Here is an 18,516-nt window from a genome sequence, read left to right as displayed (position 1 = left end):
CCAGGTTCCATCAACTTCCACAAAATGGTTTCAGAGGAGATGTTATTTAAAGGAAAGTGTGGACGGACGTACGACGGACGGATGTCGGACGTTAGCGATCACAATATTTAGCTTTAAGCACTTCGTGCTCGGTGAGCTAAAAATGAAACTATAGTCAACACTGAAAATAGTGGCAAGGACTTTTGCAAAATTTCTAACAAAAAGTTGATTAAATACAAGAACTAAGTTTGCTTTCATATTCATTTAATCACTATCACATTATAATCAAATCATAGAGCAGCATGTAAAATTTACTGAAAATAACTGAATTACAACTGCAAGTTGTCGAAGATTTCCATACGCAAATCGAATGATATAAATGCAGGCTGTTGAGATCAGAACATTCCGTCTGTGCCCCCATGTTTTCGATCATTTTGTAATCTAGTAAATGTAAACATGGTTGTGTGAGGTACACATATAACAAAGTCTGGGGTTGGCGTACGACATGTGTCTGTGAGCAAAGAGACTAAAATAAAGTACAGCTATAATCTATTATGCACGAAAAATGTTTTGTACACATTCTAAAATCTTTCTTAATCATAACAAATATTTCAAACATTTCATTGTATACATAATAGAATTCTGAAGGAAAAAAAATCTTATAATGTGGTTTAAAAATTGTCCAGAAACAAATATTTCATTGGTTAAATTACTGCGGTTTCCATCAAGAAACAACAACAAGACACAACATGCGGGAGTCATCTCCATTCAAGTGGTCACTTCCGCCCATGTCAATAATTTTAAAATAATAATTGCATGATACTGCATTGTATTAACTAACTGGAAACTAAAGGAACGCCTGTAAGATGTTTGGTTCTATGAACTGTAATAGCCAGTTCAAAAAATGTAGAGATTCGTAGTAATTCCAACGTAGGACACATTGATGAATACCATATACGACTTACTAACTCCAACGTAGGATATAATAAGTACTAAATACGACTTGATAACTCTTTTAGGACATAATAAGTACTAAGTACGAATTGATAACTCTTATAGGACATAATAAGTACAAAGTACGGCTTGATAACTCTTACATAGGACATAATAAGTACAAAGTACGAATTGATAACTCCTACATAGGACATAATAAGTACCATGTACGACTTGATAACTCTTACATAGGATATGATAAATACAAAGTACGACTTGATAGCTCCTATAGGACATAATAAGTACAAGGTACGACTTGATAGCTCCTATAGGACATAATAAGTACAAAGTACGACTTGATAGCTCCTATAGGACATAAAAAGTACAAAGTACGACTTGATAGCTCCTACAGGATATAACAAATACAAAGTACGACTTGATAGCTCCTATAGGACATAATAAGTACCTCCTGTCTTATTAAATCATGGTTGGATGTCCGGCAGAAACAGACACTGAATGCTTGAAAAAAAGATTGAAGATTTCTTATTTATTACATTTGGTGAGCACCTTGCGAAATATTCTTATTATACATGTGTGATGGTCGCGAGAAGAAATATGTTTTGATATTTCACCAAAATCAACAAATACACTTTTATTTGATGCATTTTGACACTGGTTTCAAATGCATCCTTGGGATATTTTTGTACCCGGATGATGCGCAATGTAATACATTGAGCGTAGAATTCACACATGAAACAAATAATTCTATTATTTTAATTTAATCCGAATACAAACGCTGAGTTTTATGTCAAAACACATAAAATCAGTACAATTTTTATTTCTTTTAACTAGTTATAACAATTTCCCATTATTTAAAATATTATTAATATTCTTTTGCCTTTATGTAGTGAAATCACATGAGATAATCTCACTGTTTGGACAATGGAATTTACCAAAATGTAATCCACCATTTAGACTCTAGAAATTACTGAAAAGCATAAAATAAATGTTATGTATTGTATGATGATATATAATTCCGTTTGATAGATTCGGACGGAAGCGCCAAATAGTTCTTGACATAAGGTAATTTCAAATTATTGACAGTGTCGAACAACTTTGTAGGTGTAAATTTCCTATATAATCTCATAAATTTCATGAACGTTCACTACATTTCAATCGCATTTGTTACGAGGTATAAGAGTCTTTCACGCACATAACATAAATTGTCACTACAATATATATGGGACTAAACAACAAATAGTTTTTTCGTAAAGATGGAACAATTGATTATTTTACGTGTGCTGTTCCGCAGAAAAAATAGTTTCGCTTGTCGATAGTTCAACATTCTTTTTTTTTTAATGAAAACGGACAATTATGCGTTCTCTTGCAGATGTAATGATTTCAGTAACATGCTGGCTGATTACCCTATACCTAAAACATAATTATAGATTTGACAGTTACATGTCTCTTTTTCAAAATTTAAGCAAATGATTTAAAAATAAAAACATTTAATCTGAAAAGTTCAAAGAAGTTGACACGTCGACGTTTATCAAGAAAAAGTCCATATTTAACTCTTTAGCTTCTTTTATCTAATTTCTGCAGTACTTATAACATTTTTTAATATTTTTTTCAAACATATATTTATTCTAGCACAAGACTGAATCTTAGCATATTGATACACAATTACACGCGATGAAGACAATAACACTCATAAGTGTGGAAGTCCGTGCCATAAATATATATGTAAGGTTTTGTCTGGGCAAGTGTGTTTTTATGCAGAAACGAGTTCCATTCAACTCATATATCTGAGAATGTTTGCAAAATAAGCAAATATCAATCGTGCCTATCAAATGAATGAAAAAAAACTGTATACTTTCTATGATAATGTAAATGAATGATAATGGAGCTGTTAAATACAAGAACACAACAGATAGAACCAAGACCGAACGGAATATAATAGAATTTTCTCTTCCGATTATTTTTATGTAATCACAAGCAACTGACGATGTACACAAAAAAATCTTAAATATTTTTGAAATTCTAAACAAATATTCATTAAAAAAAAACAACACTAGAATGAATTGACTTATAGTTCATTCATATCTTGAACGCCATACAAAGCTCTCTTTTTCTGTTTTTGTTTTAACCAGTTTTTATCCATTAAGCTCCGACTTTCTCTATTTGGTATCTATAGACTTGGAGCTGGAAATCTCTTCAGCATTAGTCTGTTCTTCAGAGTCACTTTCACTCTTTTTCGAGCCTTCACTGTGAGTTTTTACATGTTTACTCAGATGGTCACTGCGCATGAATTTCTTATTACATACCGGACAAGCAAATCTTTTCTCGCCGGTGTGCGTGCGCAAGTGGCGCTGAAGTTCGTCAGAGCGCGTGAAGCGTTTTCCACAAAATAACCAGTTACATATAAACGGGCGTTCCCCGGTATGCCAGCGGAGATGAGCTTTAAGATGTGACGTTTTTCCATAAACCTTCCCACATCCAGGTATATGACAACTGTGAATGTTTTTCTTTATCAAATGAGCACCTGCAGGCCCGAGACGCTCTGCTTCGTGACAGTTCGGGCACGCACAAGTCGCGCGTCCGGAATACCGTTTGGATGATTTCGGGCTAGGCATGTTTGTAAGCCCGGGTCTGGAAAGAAACGGACTTACTGCGCTCGTTCCTAATTCATTTGGGGATGAATACATTGCTTTGTAAGGGTCCTGGAATAATTGTTGCCCGGTTGAGAATAGTGAACTTGAACTTGAGCTAAGTGAGTGTCCTAACTTTAAATCACTTGGATAACTGGACATTTGTGAATGTAGACCAGATGTAGGTGCAGTCATGTCTGAATATAAATTTCCAGTTCCAGTATGCATGTCCCAAAATGGCGCCACCGGATTAACGGAACCGGCTACTTCAGATTTCAAGTTAGAACCTAGACCAAATGGCCAAGTGTCATAGTGTTGTGCAGATACACCTGCAACTCTTGAGTACATTCCAGAAAGTCCACTATCAGTCCAAGCTGATTCGCCATGCATTTTTGGTAGGTACGAAGATGCTTGGGGCGAATCACTTTGACTATGTGATACGGATGTTGTACTTGTCGGATATAACAAGTCGTTGTTATACGGACTACTTCCGTTAATGCTGGTGCTCGTTCTGACGTAGCTTGGTGATGACGTCGGTGCGAAAGACGGACTTCTTTGCTGTGGAACCAGTAAAAAGTTCGAAGGATCCGCAGACGATTCTGGTTTTTTCCATGGATAAAATCCTTTACCGACGGCAGCGTCTGCCAGTGGTGGCGGCGATTTTGATGTGATTTTATTGCACTGTGCGGCAAGCATTGCGAGTGGTGCGCCCCCTAGCGGATGATGTATATCCTGAAAAGAGATAGTACAATTGTAGGCAACAATATCACAGTTTATTTTATGCTTTTCGGTGACATGCTTAAAATCATCGATGAGATACAGTTCGTAACAACCGCTCTCTATAAGTGATGTACATAGCTTTACCGATCGACTCGAACACTGTATTAAATTTTTTAATTTTCGAGTAAAACAGGATGTAAATAGTTGTTGCTCTTTGTTTAAGAAATAACATATCTAATGTTGTGACTTGTCGCTGAATAAAATCATTGTTTGGAGTTCAGATGCGAAGGAATTATATCACGAGGGCGCAGCCTGAACGACCAACAATTATTTTGTTCAAGAGCAACTCACTAAATGTGATATACTGTTTCATTTCTAACACGTTACCAAGGATTTCAAAGTACAGCCTTGACGATATCCATTTTTATGTTCGCGCTGCTATGCCGTTTAACGCTATAACGTAATAAATTTGATGTTAGAAAAATGATTTGTTGTATTATAACACACAATTCTTTGTTTAATAGGAATATGAATCGGGTCGTTTTAGAATGATTAATAGTAGATATCTCAATCCAAATAACTGAATTAATTACTATATACTATACGAAAATTTCATAACGTTTATATGCTGCAAATGATAAAATGAATTGGAACTTTATAAGTCCCGGCGTCTTTCAACTTCAAAAGACGACTGATGTCATTTCCGTTCGCTCTGATAATAAAAATATGTTGCAAACATAATTAAGATGCTTAATACATATGGAATATATCACGCTTTTCACATTTTCAAATATAGGATTTGTCTCACTTCTCAGTAAGATATATTTCGTATTCACGAAAAACAAACAAACATCCTCTATTTGTAAACTTCTTTTTGATATGCGTAACAGATACAAAAAAAAAAAAAAAAAAAAAAAAAAAAAAAAAAAAAAAAAAAAAAAAACTCAATCGTACAATGATGTTAATGTATGTGTACATGTACATCAAAAATTTGCTAAAACCAACAAGATCAAAGTCTGCACCACAAGAGAAAGAGAACCCCATTCATTAGGATACATCCCAGGGGTCACTGGATGTATTTAAGTTTAAACTTGTTAACGTGCTTAATAAACCCTGTGCCTTGTAATTTTACTTTCGTTAATTTTAATCTGGCTTGAATAATTGCATACTTCACGCAACCTCTCGGACAAATCGTAAATAATTGGGAATAATCATTCACGTGAATGAATGCATCATCTTTAATTTCTTGGGATCGTCCCCTACTCTCCGCTAATAACACATTCATCAAATAAACAGCTTGTTTTTTTACCTCAGGTACCCAAGATCTTTCCTGTCGTAAATATTGTTCTTTTCAGCCTATTTCAGTTTTCCTCGTATTTTATGACACACCTTCTGCATCTCTCTCCACAAACTCAATCACACTTATCGTTCTTCCACCAAACTCAATTATTCACCGCTAACAAGGCTTACAATCCTTCCGCCAAACTCAATCCGGCATTCGCAAAATTTACTTACTTACTGTCCTTCTGTCAAACTCAATCACTCGCTGCTAACTTACATTCCATTCTTCCACCGAACTCAATCATTCTCTGTTATGTTACTTACCACCCTTTCGCCAAACTCAACCATTTACCACTCGCTTATTAACTATCCACCAGTCAAACTCAATCTTATAAGATCTTACCATTCTTCCGTCGCGTCGCCATTAATTTACTAATCAATCTTCAGCCAAACTCAGTCACTCGCCACTAACTTACTTAACATTCTTCCACCAAACTCAATCATTCTCTGCTAAGTTATTTAACATCCTTCCACCAAAGTCAATTATATAACACTCGCTTAATTACTATTCATATGTCAAGCTGACTTACTTACAATTATTCCGTCGCCACTAACTTACTTACCAACCGTCATCCAAACTCAATCCGTCGCCACTAGCTTATTTACCAGCCTTCCTCCAAACTCGATCATTCACCCAACTTTCCTCCAAACTCGATCATTCGCCCAACCTTCCTCCAAACTCGATCAGTCACACAACTTTCTTCCAAACTCGATCATTTGCCCAACCTTCCTCCAAACTCGATCATTCGCCCAACCTTCCTCCAAACTCGATCATTCACCCAACTTTCTTCCAAACTCGATCATCCACCCAACCTTCCTCCAAACTCGATCATTTGCCCAACTTTCCTCCAAACTCGATCATTCACCCAACTTTCCTCCAAACTCGATCATTTGCCGCTAACTTACTTACTATCCTTCTGCAAAACTCAGTCGTTAGGCGCTAAGTTACTTAACTAACATTCGACCAATCGTAATCATTCTTCCATCAATACCGCTTACTTACTTTTCGTCTTTCAATCATTTGCAGCTAACTTTCTTAACCTTGGATTATTTCATTTGTCTCAATGCATGTTTTATTACGCGCAACGCTTTAGACTAAAACAAAAAATATAAACCTGAAGACTGTGGCCGTCTATTTTGTCTGGATACTTCCTTTACTTTATGACCTTATTTAAAAAGCCATAAAATAATTATGGTTTCCATAAATCACTCTGTGCTTTAGAAAATTGAATATTACTACCTAAGCGTAAAACTATTTTCCAATAATCATTTCGTTTAATTTTTCGATTCGTAATGTTATGATCACCGGAAAGATCAAACGGTTTTGAAATTATACCGCCATGATTTTACAACCTTTTAATCTCTGTAATACGCGGGATGGAAAATTATCCACTTATTTGTTGAAATGGTGGCTGATTTTGTTTGAAAACTAGCCACATATATTCGTTATTTAGATGACCAAAACTGAATACCTACAATACATACGTAACGTTGAAATGAGTCTTTTATATCTATGACAGAGAAGGAATAATAGGGAGATGTACGTGCGCAGGTTCTTGTTGTTTAAAGTGTTAAAATTTAGAAAATAACAATGTTCATACAATTTAACAGTACACTGTAACTTAACTGCTATATGTATGTATATAGAGGTCTTCTGGTATGTATGCGTGCACGTGCGTTTCATGTTATCTCAACCTCTCTGTCGTTTCGTGCATACATGTAAACGTATACAGTTTTATGAAAGGTCACGGAGTCATCATTTACGTTACATAATTTTCACAGACACTTGCCGAAGAAATTCCCCCCCCCCCCCCCCATCTATCACAGGCAATCCAGAAGGCCACAGCACCATCAATACTCGAAGACTAAAACAACTTTAAACAATTGATTGCTTTTGAAAAAAAAAACTTTTCCGCAGGATAAGTGGGTATATAAGTATATAATATACAGGCATAAGACAAAGGCATGCATTGGCAGAAAGACAAGCTTTTTAAGCAATAAAATGTTTGCGAAAAAAGTTAATTCTTTGGGAAAATAGAAATAGTTAGAATGATATAGTATATAGTTGAACCCTGAAGAAGGCTGATGTAGCCGAAACGTTGGTTAAAAGTAAAGTGACTTGTTTTTAAAAAGTTTTTGTAGTTTTGACTACTTTTAATACTTATATAGTATATTGTACACAACCTTAATCAACAGAAGAAAAAAGTATGGGCATGGCGGCCATTTATCTTTAATCTGAGTACCATTGCTCCTGACTCAAGGTGAAGTTCACATCGAAATAACCTACGCAAAACAAACTCACACATGAATTCACATACCGACTTTGGTATATGTGTAATAATAAATTACACTGCATATAAATTTTACACGGAAAATATGACCGTTATGTAAAAAGAACATAACCCATCAATCAAGCAATACCAGTACGCCGACCGGCAATACCAGTACCCCGACCGGCAATACCAATACCCCGACCGACAAAACCAGTACCCCGACCGGCAATACCAGTACCCCGACCGGCAATACCAATACCCCGACCGGCAATACCAGTACCCCTACCGGCAATACCAGTACCCCGACTTGACACTGACTTTGTAAGTTAACAAGAAATGGATTCGTTGAGAAAAGAAGGTGCTAGAGACTGTAAATAGTAAACACATATCATTTTTGATAATTCAAGAGCAAATAACTCTCAATCTACTGATTTTTTTCTGGCCCATACTCGGTTTAGAAAGATCTCTCATTGGTATGTACATTCTAAGCAGTAACGGTTAGGCTTTATTAATCATAAACATATCATAAACATAGTTAATCATGGATTTTTAATAATCAAGGGTCCATAACTCTCGATTTAGTTATCCAATCTGCACCCCCATTATAAAACTTAAACAAGATATTATAGATACAATTTGAATACACATTCTGTGCATATATGAATAGGGTTGGTGAAGAAATGATGGTACTAACGTGAATTTAAACATAATGAAATATAGCTTTTTCTTCGAAGGCACATAACTTCACCAAAACTCAGTCAGCCATAATATCAATAGAATATGCATATTAGGCTTGGCATTAATCAATTCTATCCAGATTCATTCAAATCCAATCTGTAGATCGGACAAAATTTACCGAGATTGAAATTTAAGGGGCAATAACTCCGCCAAAAATCAACCAACAATAAAATGCCGCCGGTATGCTGAACAAGCATTTGTACTGAAATTTTCTACACAGTTTGATTGAAATCCTAGCAGCAGCTTCTGAGAAGTAGTTCGCGAACGAACGGACAGAGACTCCACAAAGCGATATAAAAAAAATACGGACTGGCATATACTTGAAAGACCCGTCATCTAAATATTAACGGACAGACAAGGAACTTTAACGACCCACCATTTAGATATTTACGGATAGGCAAGAAGACTAAAACAATTCGCTGACAAGCAAGTAGGCCCTTCAAAGAAGCTGCCTGTTTCATCATCTGAATATGAAATGTAAGTCTACGCAGGTCTCAATTAGTTCAAATATAAATAGTCCAAATCTTTCTCCCTTTCTGCCTGCCCATTCTCAAAAGCATCGAGTTTTCTTTTACTCTACCGCGTTTCATTATGTATTTGTAGCACTCTGTTGAAATGAGCATGTTTCTATCTCATGCTTGGTAAAAATAGCTGCGTAAGAATTTTGATGTCTCAAAAAGAGACATTGAAATGAGCGAAAAGGACCAAAATTCAAATGGCTGTATTTAATGAAGCGTAATTTTCTTACATAAAAGTTAACACCTTTTTTCTTTTTAAATAGAAGCGATATAGTTCTTTATGAGAATATAAGGTTCTGAAAATCTGACATTCTAGGTAAATGTCGAAATGAAATGTAAGTGAATTTTAGATAGATAAAGAACAGCTTGATTTTGTGGTGTTCATCCTATAATAAATATCTTCTTTTTTACAATTCGAGCAGTTTTTTATTAAATCATTTCTCCTTTACAAACCTATGGTTTAGAGAATGTCCAGCGAGGACTACATTAAGAGTGACAGAAAGCAATTGAAATCTGTAGCAGATGAAATTCTTGTAATTGTGTGAATAGCAGTCAGATAAATAACTCACAGTTTAAATCTAAACTGTACGGTAATAGGTATGCAGTTTCATATCTGCAATGGTAATTGTACTATAGAATGTCTCGGAATTTCTCAAATAAGACAAAGATGATTTCAATATTTATTGTCATTTCTAAGTAGAGTGATAAATATTGATAGTTATTAGAAGACAAAGTAAATGAAACAAATGATATATCAAGGAAATCGAATAAAAAGGTAATAACTTAAGTTTCAAGCTGTTCTTAGGAATAAAATAATTTCTTTAAGAGCAAAAGAAATCAATTAAACAGGTCGAAAAGATTACGTGTAAAGACCAAAAAGACTGTATTTAACTGTTTCCATTGAATAAAACAAGATGGTAAAAATGAGCAGAATTTAAATAGATTTTACTGAAATTGGTGTATATTGTAATTTTTCAAACATTTTACTGTTTTAAACTACAGTTTAAACGATACTAACATAACTGTCTGCTGTTCCGCAAGGCTTTAAATTAACACTTCCGTTTCAGGTATTTCCTACATCCAAACTTTTTAAGGTTCATGTTTATTGACCATTAAATGTCAAAATAAGATTTCATATGAATTTGATTACTATCGGATTACCAAATATAGCATCAAACTTCACAGTCAGGTTTAAATAAATGATTCAAGCATATATATGATGAAGCGTAGGTTGCTATATAAGTCAAACTGAAACGTCATGATCTGTGGCTGCTGTATTAGTTTGTATATAGGTTGTTTGTCGTTCTCCTATTTTCATTCTGAGATAAGAAAAAGTTCACTTTATAGTGTGAATTTTATAAGTAGTTTGTTTCTTGAAGGATACCTGGAAGTTTCTGTCTTGTTTGTTGTTGTTTTTTCTTTCAGTACACTGGGTAGGTTACAGGACACGCACGCGTACTCCCACAAGTAGGAAACCATCCCTGTTTGTGGTAATAAAAACTGCTAAAACTTGACAGAAAACGGTCGTTGGTCGTTTGAGACAGAATTAGTGCAAAAGAAACTTGGTGATTCAGTCTAATTAGTGTTTTGATGTTTTGTAAATTAGAGATATACAAAATCCAGATCTGAATAAAAGCTGAAAATACGAATTCATTCATGTCTAAATTACATTAAGTATTAAAAGATATACTGAAAAACTATGATATATAAACATGTTTGAATTTATTTGTAGGATTTTTTTTTTTTGTCAAACTGTCGACGACTGACAAATTTAATAATCATAAGTTGAAAGAGTTTGAGTTTAAACAGTTGCCATGAAATTTTGACAACAGACAATAAAAAAAGAATGATGCGATACGATCCGTGTGAGAACAATACCATATAACGATTATTCAGCGACGTTTTTTTTTCACTAATAAGCAAATTAATTCAACTAAATTACAGACAGAAAGTAGACAAAAACATAAGATGCTATCCGATTTCTCAACCCAGCATTTTAACAATCACAAAGTTTTGATGCGGAATAATTTCAGTTGGACATTTGATACTGTTTATATATAACCCCGTTTAACATAGATATTTGTGGTTTTTATGCTTATAAATATGTAATTCAAACATTTAAAAATGGTCAATAACAGCTTCCGACTAATTTTTAAACCGAAAGAAACACTTATGCCATCGCAAAATTTGAATAAAATTAGAATTTTTTTGTTTTATTGTATTTTTTAAATTTAATGATAATCTAATTTTTTACTGTCTTGCGATTAATGATTCTATATTACCTTTGATAAATATTTTTTACATTTATAAGCGCTTTTTATACGCTGCTATACAATCTAAAATTGGTAAACGTTGCAGAAAAAGTTTCTGTATGCGAAAATGTCATCCCCTACAGAACTGAGTGTCCTTTTCAAATCAGTCTAGCAGAAATAGCGCATAGCTCTTTCTTTAGCAAATCACGACGTTTATATAAAAAGCTTAAAAATACTTTAATAGAATTGCAATTGAGTATTGAATCTGCATGGTTAATTAAGACGTCAGTGAAATGTGTTATCGTTATAAACAACAAAAAGAGAAGAAAAAAAGGGATATGCATATTGCTGTTGTAAAGGATGAAGGGCGATCGTACCCACAAACTGTTCCACGTAGATATAAATGATAAATAGTCTTAATACAACTGCACCAGATAAATTCATGTTCTCATACTTTCAAAATGCACATAAAACTCGTGCATTCCATATACCCATCGCCGCCTTGTTCCTCATAAATTCTAATTAATTCCATCATTAAGCCTTGCAACACCTAACTCACTCTAAAAACATCATAAAGATTGGCAATTTGGCAGTGGGCCTGTTTCGCATTACTTCGTTCGACGGCAACATCCCATCTTAATTTGCAACCCCTTCTTCATAAAACTTTTTGCATTGGGATATTTAAAAGCACCGGCACATGAACGCCCCTTTTCCTCTACAAACGAGTTTATTACTGACAAAAATTCGTTTTCTCTTCTGATTAAATGTAGACATACAAACAACTAACATTCTCTTTAATTATGCCTTCATTTTCATATTACTTTAAAGTGATGTAGCGCTAACGTCGTTAAGGAAGTTCAGGGTTGCTGTAATGAATTTTTGTCATCTTAACATTGAAATGAAAAATAGCTTACCCCAACTAAAGCGGCGACTCCGGTCATTTTATTCTCCCAAACTAAACATGAAACATCCTATCTTCTCCGCTGTCCAAAATCCAATCTTATACATTTAACCTTGTATGAAGATTAAAAGGATTTTATATGCAAGAATTCGATAAAATCGCATCTTCAATACCAAGGGGAAGTTTATGAATATAGGGCGTTACTCTGTGATAATAGAGGGCGTATTAGGCGGAGTTAGACCGCATTGAATGTGTCTCGTTCCCCGATTGGCTTAAAATTATAGTCTATGGAAATACTGTTTCACAACGTGGTGTTTTATAAAATCTCTATCATTTAGGCGAAACTGGGCGTAGAGGGGTGTGTTTTTGGTCAAAACTTGTCAAAGATATTATCGATGGAATTATGGATCAGTAACAGCTCTGGGAGATCTAAACATCGATAAAACCGTTAATGAATAAAAACGATTAAGTTTACACGAGTTTGAAATTATTAGACATGATTACGCACTGATATTGGCGCAAATCTGTAATAATTGTAATTAGATCATCTAGACAAATCTGTTGATGATATTCCGAGATAAAAATGATGCATCGTATACTCTTGGTAAAAGTGGAGACAATTTCAAATACTAGTAGTATTTTAACAAGGATCTTTGTTTCTGTACTTCGCCATTTGTTTTCTCTACAAATTTAAAACGCAGTAGAAATTCCACAATCATTTTGTAAATTCTGCAGTAAATATGACAATTACTGTAATTGTTGTGACAAAATATTTGAAATTACCTTATAATAATTTGAAAATGTAACCGGAAGAATTAATTAGAACTATTAGAATGAAATTAGAGAAAATTTCCAGGAAAATATCAGAGACTGAAGACAATGAGAGGTTGAAATATGACGCCCATAAACCTTTTCTTGAGAATTTTCTGATCTAAATCGTGATTCTAACTATTTCTCGGATTTACTCGAATCTTTTTGTATTAGTAATACAAACTTAATCACCTACCAAAACATACCTCTGAGTGTAATTGTTGCTATCCATCTTAATTCACAAAGATTGCAAAAGTGAAGATAATATAATGCCTTTAAATTTTGAAAACGTAGTTCTCCTTGTGTGGCAGAATGGTTTTCTATAAGTATTTTCAACGCACAACAACAATAAAGTAGTATTTAACACGTAAAAGATTTATATACATGTATAGCCAAACTTTTACATACATATATAGTTGCCAAACATTCGGACATTTGTCAGTTATAAAAACATCTTTCTCTATTATATCAAACAGTCAATATGTATATTTTCTGTTATCCCACAATGCTGCTATTTTCACGTGTTAGAGCGAAAATCTTTTCTTTTTTTTTTGTGTGTGAAAAATGAACAATCCATACATTTAGGCTAAAGACCTTATTTTATTTTATTCAAACAGTAACCATTGATGAGTTCAGTAGACCCCTTTTCCTAGATATATTTACAAACGTATTTTATTTGTATAGCCAATACTTGATATTGATTTGTTTTCTGAAGTCCTGCGGTTTAGCTAATTTTTGCGCGTCGACAAAAATCTATTCATGATTTTAAAAAATATTCCATAGAATTAGATGAATTTCAATTAAAATCAAATTGGCATTGATGTATAACTTGACTGTTCAAATTTTTCATTTCAGTTAATGTTTTGTTCAGAAAACCACGTTGACTAAAACTGAACGACAAAGGTTATATACCTGTTAAAATATTCTTTCTCTTGCGGTATATTTTTTTTTGTCTGTGTGTAAAATGTACCGAAAACTACAAAATATGAAAAACATGAAAAGAGGAGTACGCTCATTATTGAGTGAAATTAAATTAATACAATTAATGACCTATACACTTACGTGCGCGTTCCTTCTAACTGCGGGGTTTGAATCCGGCTGTGTCTCATTTAAATCAGGACACCTACACCTATTCATGTTAAAAACTGCACCATTTAGTTATTACACAGAAAGAATCTCTTAGGATTTTTCTTATTAAATAAAAGTTGATTTTTGCATGTATACCGACAGATGTTCTCTGCTTATAAAGTTATGTAATTTGAACCGGTGAAGCGCCCTTGAACGTGTAAATCATGAAAAGGGCGCTATATAAATCTGGTCGACTACAAATTTCCCATGGCAAAAGAGACACGTTTTTACTTGTCACTGAAGATGTCTTTTTCGGTATTTGGGTGTTTTGTTAGGCTTTAAACGGTATTTCAGTTATAATCGACAGTCAATTTACATAACTAAATTATTCGCCACAATTAAATGACATCCTAACATTACTCAGAAGTGTAAGGCCTATAACATTAGGCGTATTTTCTTCAGTGAGTCGCCTCACCCGGGAATCAAACCTGTCACCTTCTGTCAAGTCATGTACTCAGAGTTTAGAATGAGAAAAACAACTTAAGTTTAGGCAAAAATCAGCCATACTCGTAACATAAGAAAAACAGCTCGTATAACAAAGAAGTTTTTCCTGGGCTTAGAAAGTTTTCTGACTGCTTTGAAAGAGGATTGTCTCTGTATAGACGGTATAATGTATTACCATGTATTAAAAGGATATCGCTTTGTTTAACTACGGTTAAAACGTCACAAATTGAATAACTATGCTTAAAATGTGACAAATTGAATAACCATGGTTAAATGTAGCAAATTTTCGCTATTGTTTTGGTTTTCGTCCCTCACTCTAAACAGAAATTTTGTGGCATTTGTAATTTTATGTCCGGCGTCTGTCCGATTCAGTATAATAAAAAAAAGTACATTTTTATTGAAACAATTCAACGAGAGCTCCTGTCTTATGAAGTCGAATGAACGACTGAATGAAGTCGAGAACAAACCGTCTCACAAAGACTCTAAAATCCTTGTTTGAAAAATTTAATAAATTGTTCACATAAACACATTAAATGTTAAAGAACATATTTTATGACACTAACAAGTTAATATCGCGCTGTATATATTAAACCGAATCCAAAACTAAATGCGGCATTTAAAGGTAAAAGGCATTCCGATTTCTTAACGCCCCATTTGTCTCATTTTCGATACATTTGGAACCAAAACGGTTTACAGTTGATTTGACAGAAAACGCATACAGCTCATGTGGGGTTTTCTTTGATGAATGAGATATTTTGCGACAGAATTGCGATACATTTGTATTTTTTTTTAGGCTGATGACTAACCCTTATATACGCGTGGACATGATACTCTTTCTAAATCTACGTAGAAAAAGTCTTACATGTATGAAAGAGAAAAAAAATAGCTAGGCTCCCTGGCTGAAGGTTACTTTCGATAAATTCTGCAAATATTTTATAGGAAATTATTGTGTCTAAAATAGCACATATTGATGTACGGGCTAATGGGCAATAACATGTCTGAATATAAACTACCTGCTGGAGTTATTTCCCTGTAAATAAATAAAAAAAACATGTACTTGTGAGGAATATAAAGAGCCAGTCTAAATGTCTGAATATTTACTTTTTTACTGTAATAATCATGTTGCAAGAAACTTTTCTGTTTTTGGTCCGGGTGGATAGCTTTACTTGTAAAGTTTAAGCTTGAATTTTAACATCCGGATTTTTCTGGTCCATTGTAAAACTTGTTGACTCTGTCAATAAATAATTTTAAATGTCTTCACCCAAAGGATTAATTTTCTTGTTTTTTTTTTTTTTTTTTGTTTTTTTTTTTCATTTTCAAGAAAAAATCATTGTAACATTTCCTGGAATAAGAAGGGATTTAAATCTGCTTTTGTTTCTATCATGTTTTTTTCCTCTTCTTTTGACCAATGTCTCAGACATTCAGCTGGTGTCGGCTGTTCTCTAGCTAAACAATATGACTGGTACGGTATACGCATAAAATTGTTATGATGGATATGTAATATCTATAAATCAAGAAAGAATATTTTCAAGAAAAAAATCATCATACATTTTAAAAGAAAAAAAAAGGATGGAGATCTTCAAGAACTCAATGCACGTGCAAGATATTGACGTTTTCATGGGTATTTTTCACCCAATTTAACAAAAAGTTTAGTTGAAGTCAAAGAGACATTTTTCTTTTATTTTTTTTATCTTGTTGCAATTCAAAATCGGGACCAAGCACTGTTTAATGAATTCTCGTGTTTTCTCATGTCAACTGAGATTAGCAAACAATAAAATCTAAATGAGCTACTGAAGCAGATGAATTTAAACACTAAAAACAGAAATAAATCCCAACATTTAGCCAGTTGAAACAAAATTTCACCGCAATACGCGGAATAATTTGCACTCATGCAGAGTAATTCGCCGGAAGATACACTGATCATCTGGCGTTGTAAAGTATAAATCCGCGGGTGACGCTGAAAATTAGTGCTCTGTCAAACGGGTCAAACTGGGTCCCCTTCAGCGACTAATGTTTGCACAATTGCACAGAATTAATTTAACAGGCATTTCATACAAGGCATTTTCCTCTCTACGAAGCACTTGCTGTAGTAGCCGGCCGCAGCGGCAAATATTTTCTTACAGAAAATAAATTTTCATGCTTTTTTTTTGTATTCTTAAAGTTTTTTTCTTAAAAAGCTGGACCAAGACTTGTATCTTATATAACAGTACTACCTATTTTAAAACATAGGGTAAAAAGGCTAACTTTTCTATATTTCCCTAACGCTTTTGCCGTAACACGTTGTATAGGAAATATTTTTGTTCTAGGAAAAATATTTCATATATATACGCATGTAGCCATCTGAAATAAATTTCACCGGAGTCCGTAATTGTCAATAATTACTTTTGATGAAACAAGGATATCAAAAATGTTTATGCCGATTAACATCTGCTAAAATATTTTCCCTTTCAAAAACTATTTTACTTTCAAATATTTCAAATCTAGCGGAAAGAGGTTAAAATCATGAGCAATGAAAATATTTCGGCATAAAATCATTTCTGTTTAATTTTGTCCATTATTATCAAAAGTTCATCCAGTCAGAAAACAGCTTTTGTGCTTTCACAGTGAATGTGCCAAGCAGCTTTGTACTTCTCTGCGGGACAGCTCCTATGTGGCGTCGTTTGTGCCTTTAACAAGTGTTTTTGTCGCGTTGCATTAGTACGCACTTCACGGGTCTTTATTCTTGTTTAAATAGCCCTATATGATGCGGACAAAATGTTTTTGATGGGTGATCAGTGGTTGACTTCAATAAAGAATTGATTGAGAACAAACTTGAACAATTTCTCCAATTTAGATAAGGGCGCTTATATCAATTAGTGATTGAAAATGCGTACAATGTTGTTACACATACGGTTAGGTGGATGGGATGCACACCGTCCCTCTCTGCAACCGTTAAACGATGCAATTTACAACCCATTGTTGCACTAATTTTGTGCAATGTTAAATAGTTAAGTCGGGTATTTCTTTTGATCTTCTTATGTTGGAATAAAGTAGCAGATAATGTCGATAAGATTATTATTAATTTGTTCGTAGGTTTTACAGTGGACATCGTGACATTATAAAGTATCTAAAAAGTATACTAAAATAACAAAATTTTACCTTTTTATAATAATCTTTTACATTTCTTTTCATTTTTGGCCATTTTTGATCAACTAAGCGACTGTAAGGAGGATTTTCGCTTCAGAAAGGCCTGATTATATTGCTGAACAACTCGATGCGTGTATTTTGTAAAGAATAAATAGATGTTTCAATATTTGTTCTTCACTTGTAAGAATTTTCTTTTTGAATGTCTGTCTACACAAGAAAAAACTGAGGATCGAGCAATAAACTAAGATACGAAAGTCACAAAAGACATGTAAAATGTTGACTATAACCAGGAATGAGTGCAGCTTAAAAAATAAGACAGTAAAGAGAGCAAGTGTTTCTTATATACACAGAAAGAAAATAAACTGATCACTAGTTTCTAAAGAAAGTTTTCGATACTAGTAAATAAAAAATGGACGGAATTTCGTTCAAACATTTCGCTCATGTTATCTTCCATATTTTTCAAGAATACTATATATATATATATATATATGGGAAATTAAAAGTATTTTTCTTTAATCATTTTGATGCATTGATAATGTACTCGTGGATAAAATATGAAATGAATACATACTAAAAATCTTATAAGAATTAAAGCGTATCAAAATTAAAGAAACGTGTCTACCTGTGGTAATTAGCCTGCATCAAGAATGAAACAGATGAAGAGAAAGATATTTTACAAGAAAAATCCTGGACAAGTTTTTTTTT

General features: G+C 33.7%; 1 protein-coding gene across 1 annotated transcript; it reads right to left on the bottom strand.

Moving 5' to 3' along the window:
* Positions 1-232: 232 nt before the first annotated feature.
* Positions 233-12,473, bottom strand: LOC123538757 (transcription factor Sp9-like). Its single transcript, XM_045323060.2, has 2 exons — positions 12,317-12,473; positions 233-4,292 (listed from the first exon to the last, which is right to left on the bottom strand). Exons 1-2 carry the CDS (start codon positions 12,341-12,343, stop codon positions 3,090-3,092), a joined length of 1,230 nt encoding a protein of 409 aa, XP_045178995.1. The 5' UTR covers positions 12,344-12,473; the 3' UTR covers positions 233-3,089.
* Positions 12,474-18,516: the final 6,043 nt, after the last annotated feature.

The sequence above is a fragment of the Mercenaria mercenaria genome, chromosome 18 (genome assembly GCF_021730395.1).
Source record: "Mercenaria mercenaria strain notata chromosome 18, MADL_Memer_1, whole genome shotgun sequence".
Taxonomy (NCBI): domain Eukaryota; kingdom Metazoa; phylum Mollusca; class Bivalvia; order Venerida; family Veneridae; genus Mercenaria; species Mercenaria mercenaria.
The sequence above is the reverse complement of the archived record's forward strand: the minus strand, read 5'-3'. Positions and strand labels throughout refer to the sequence as shown.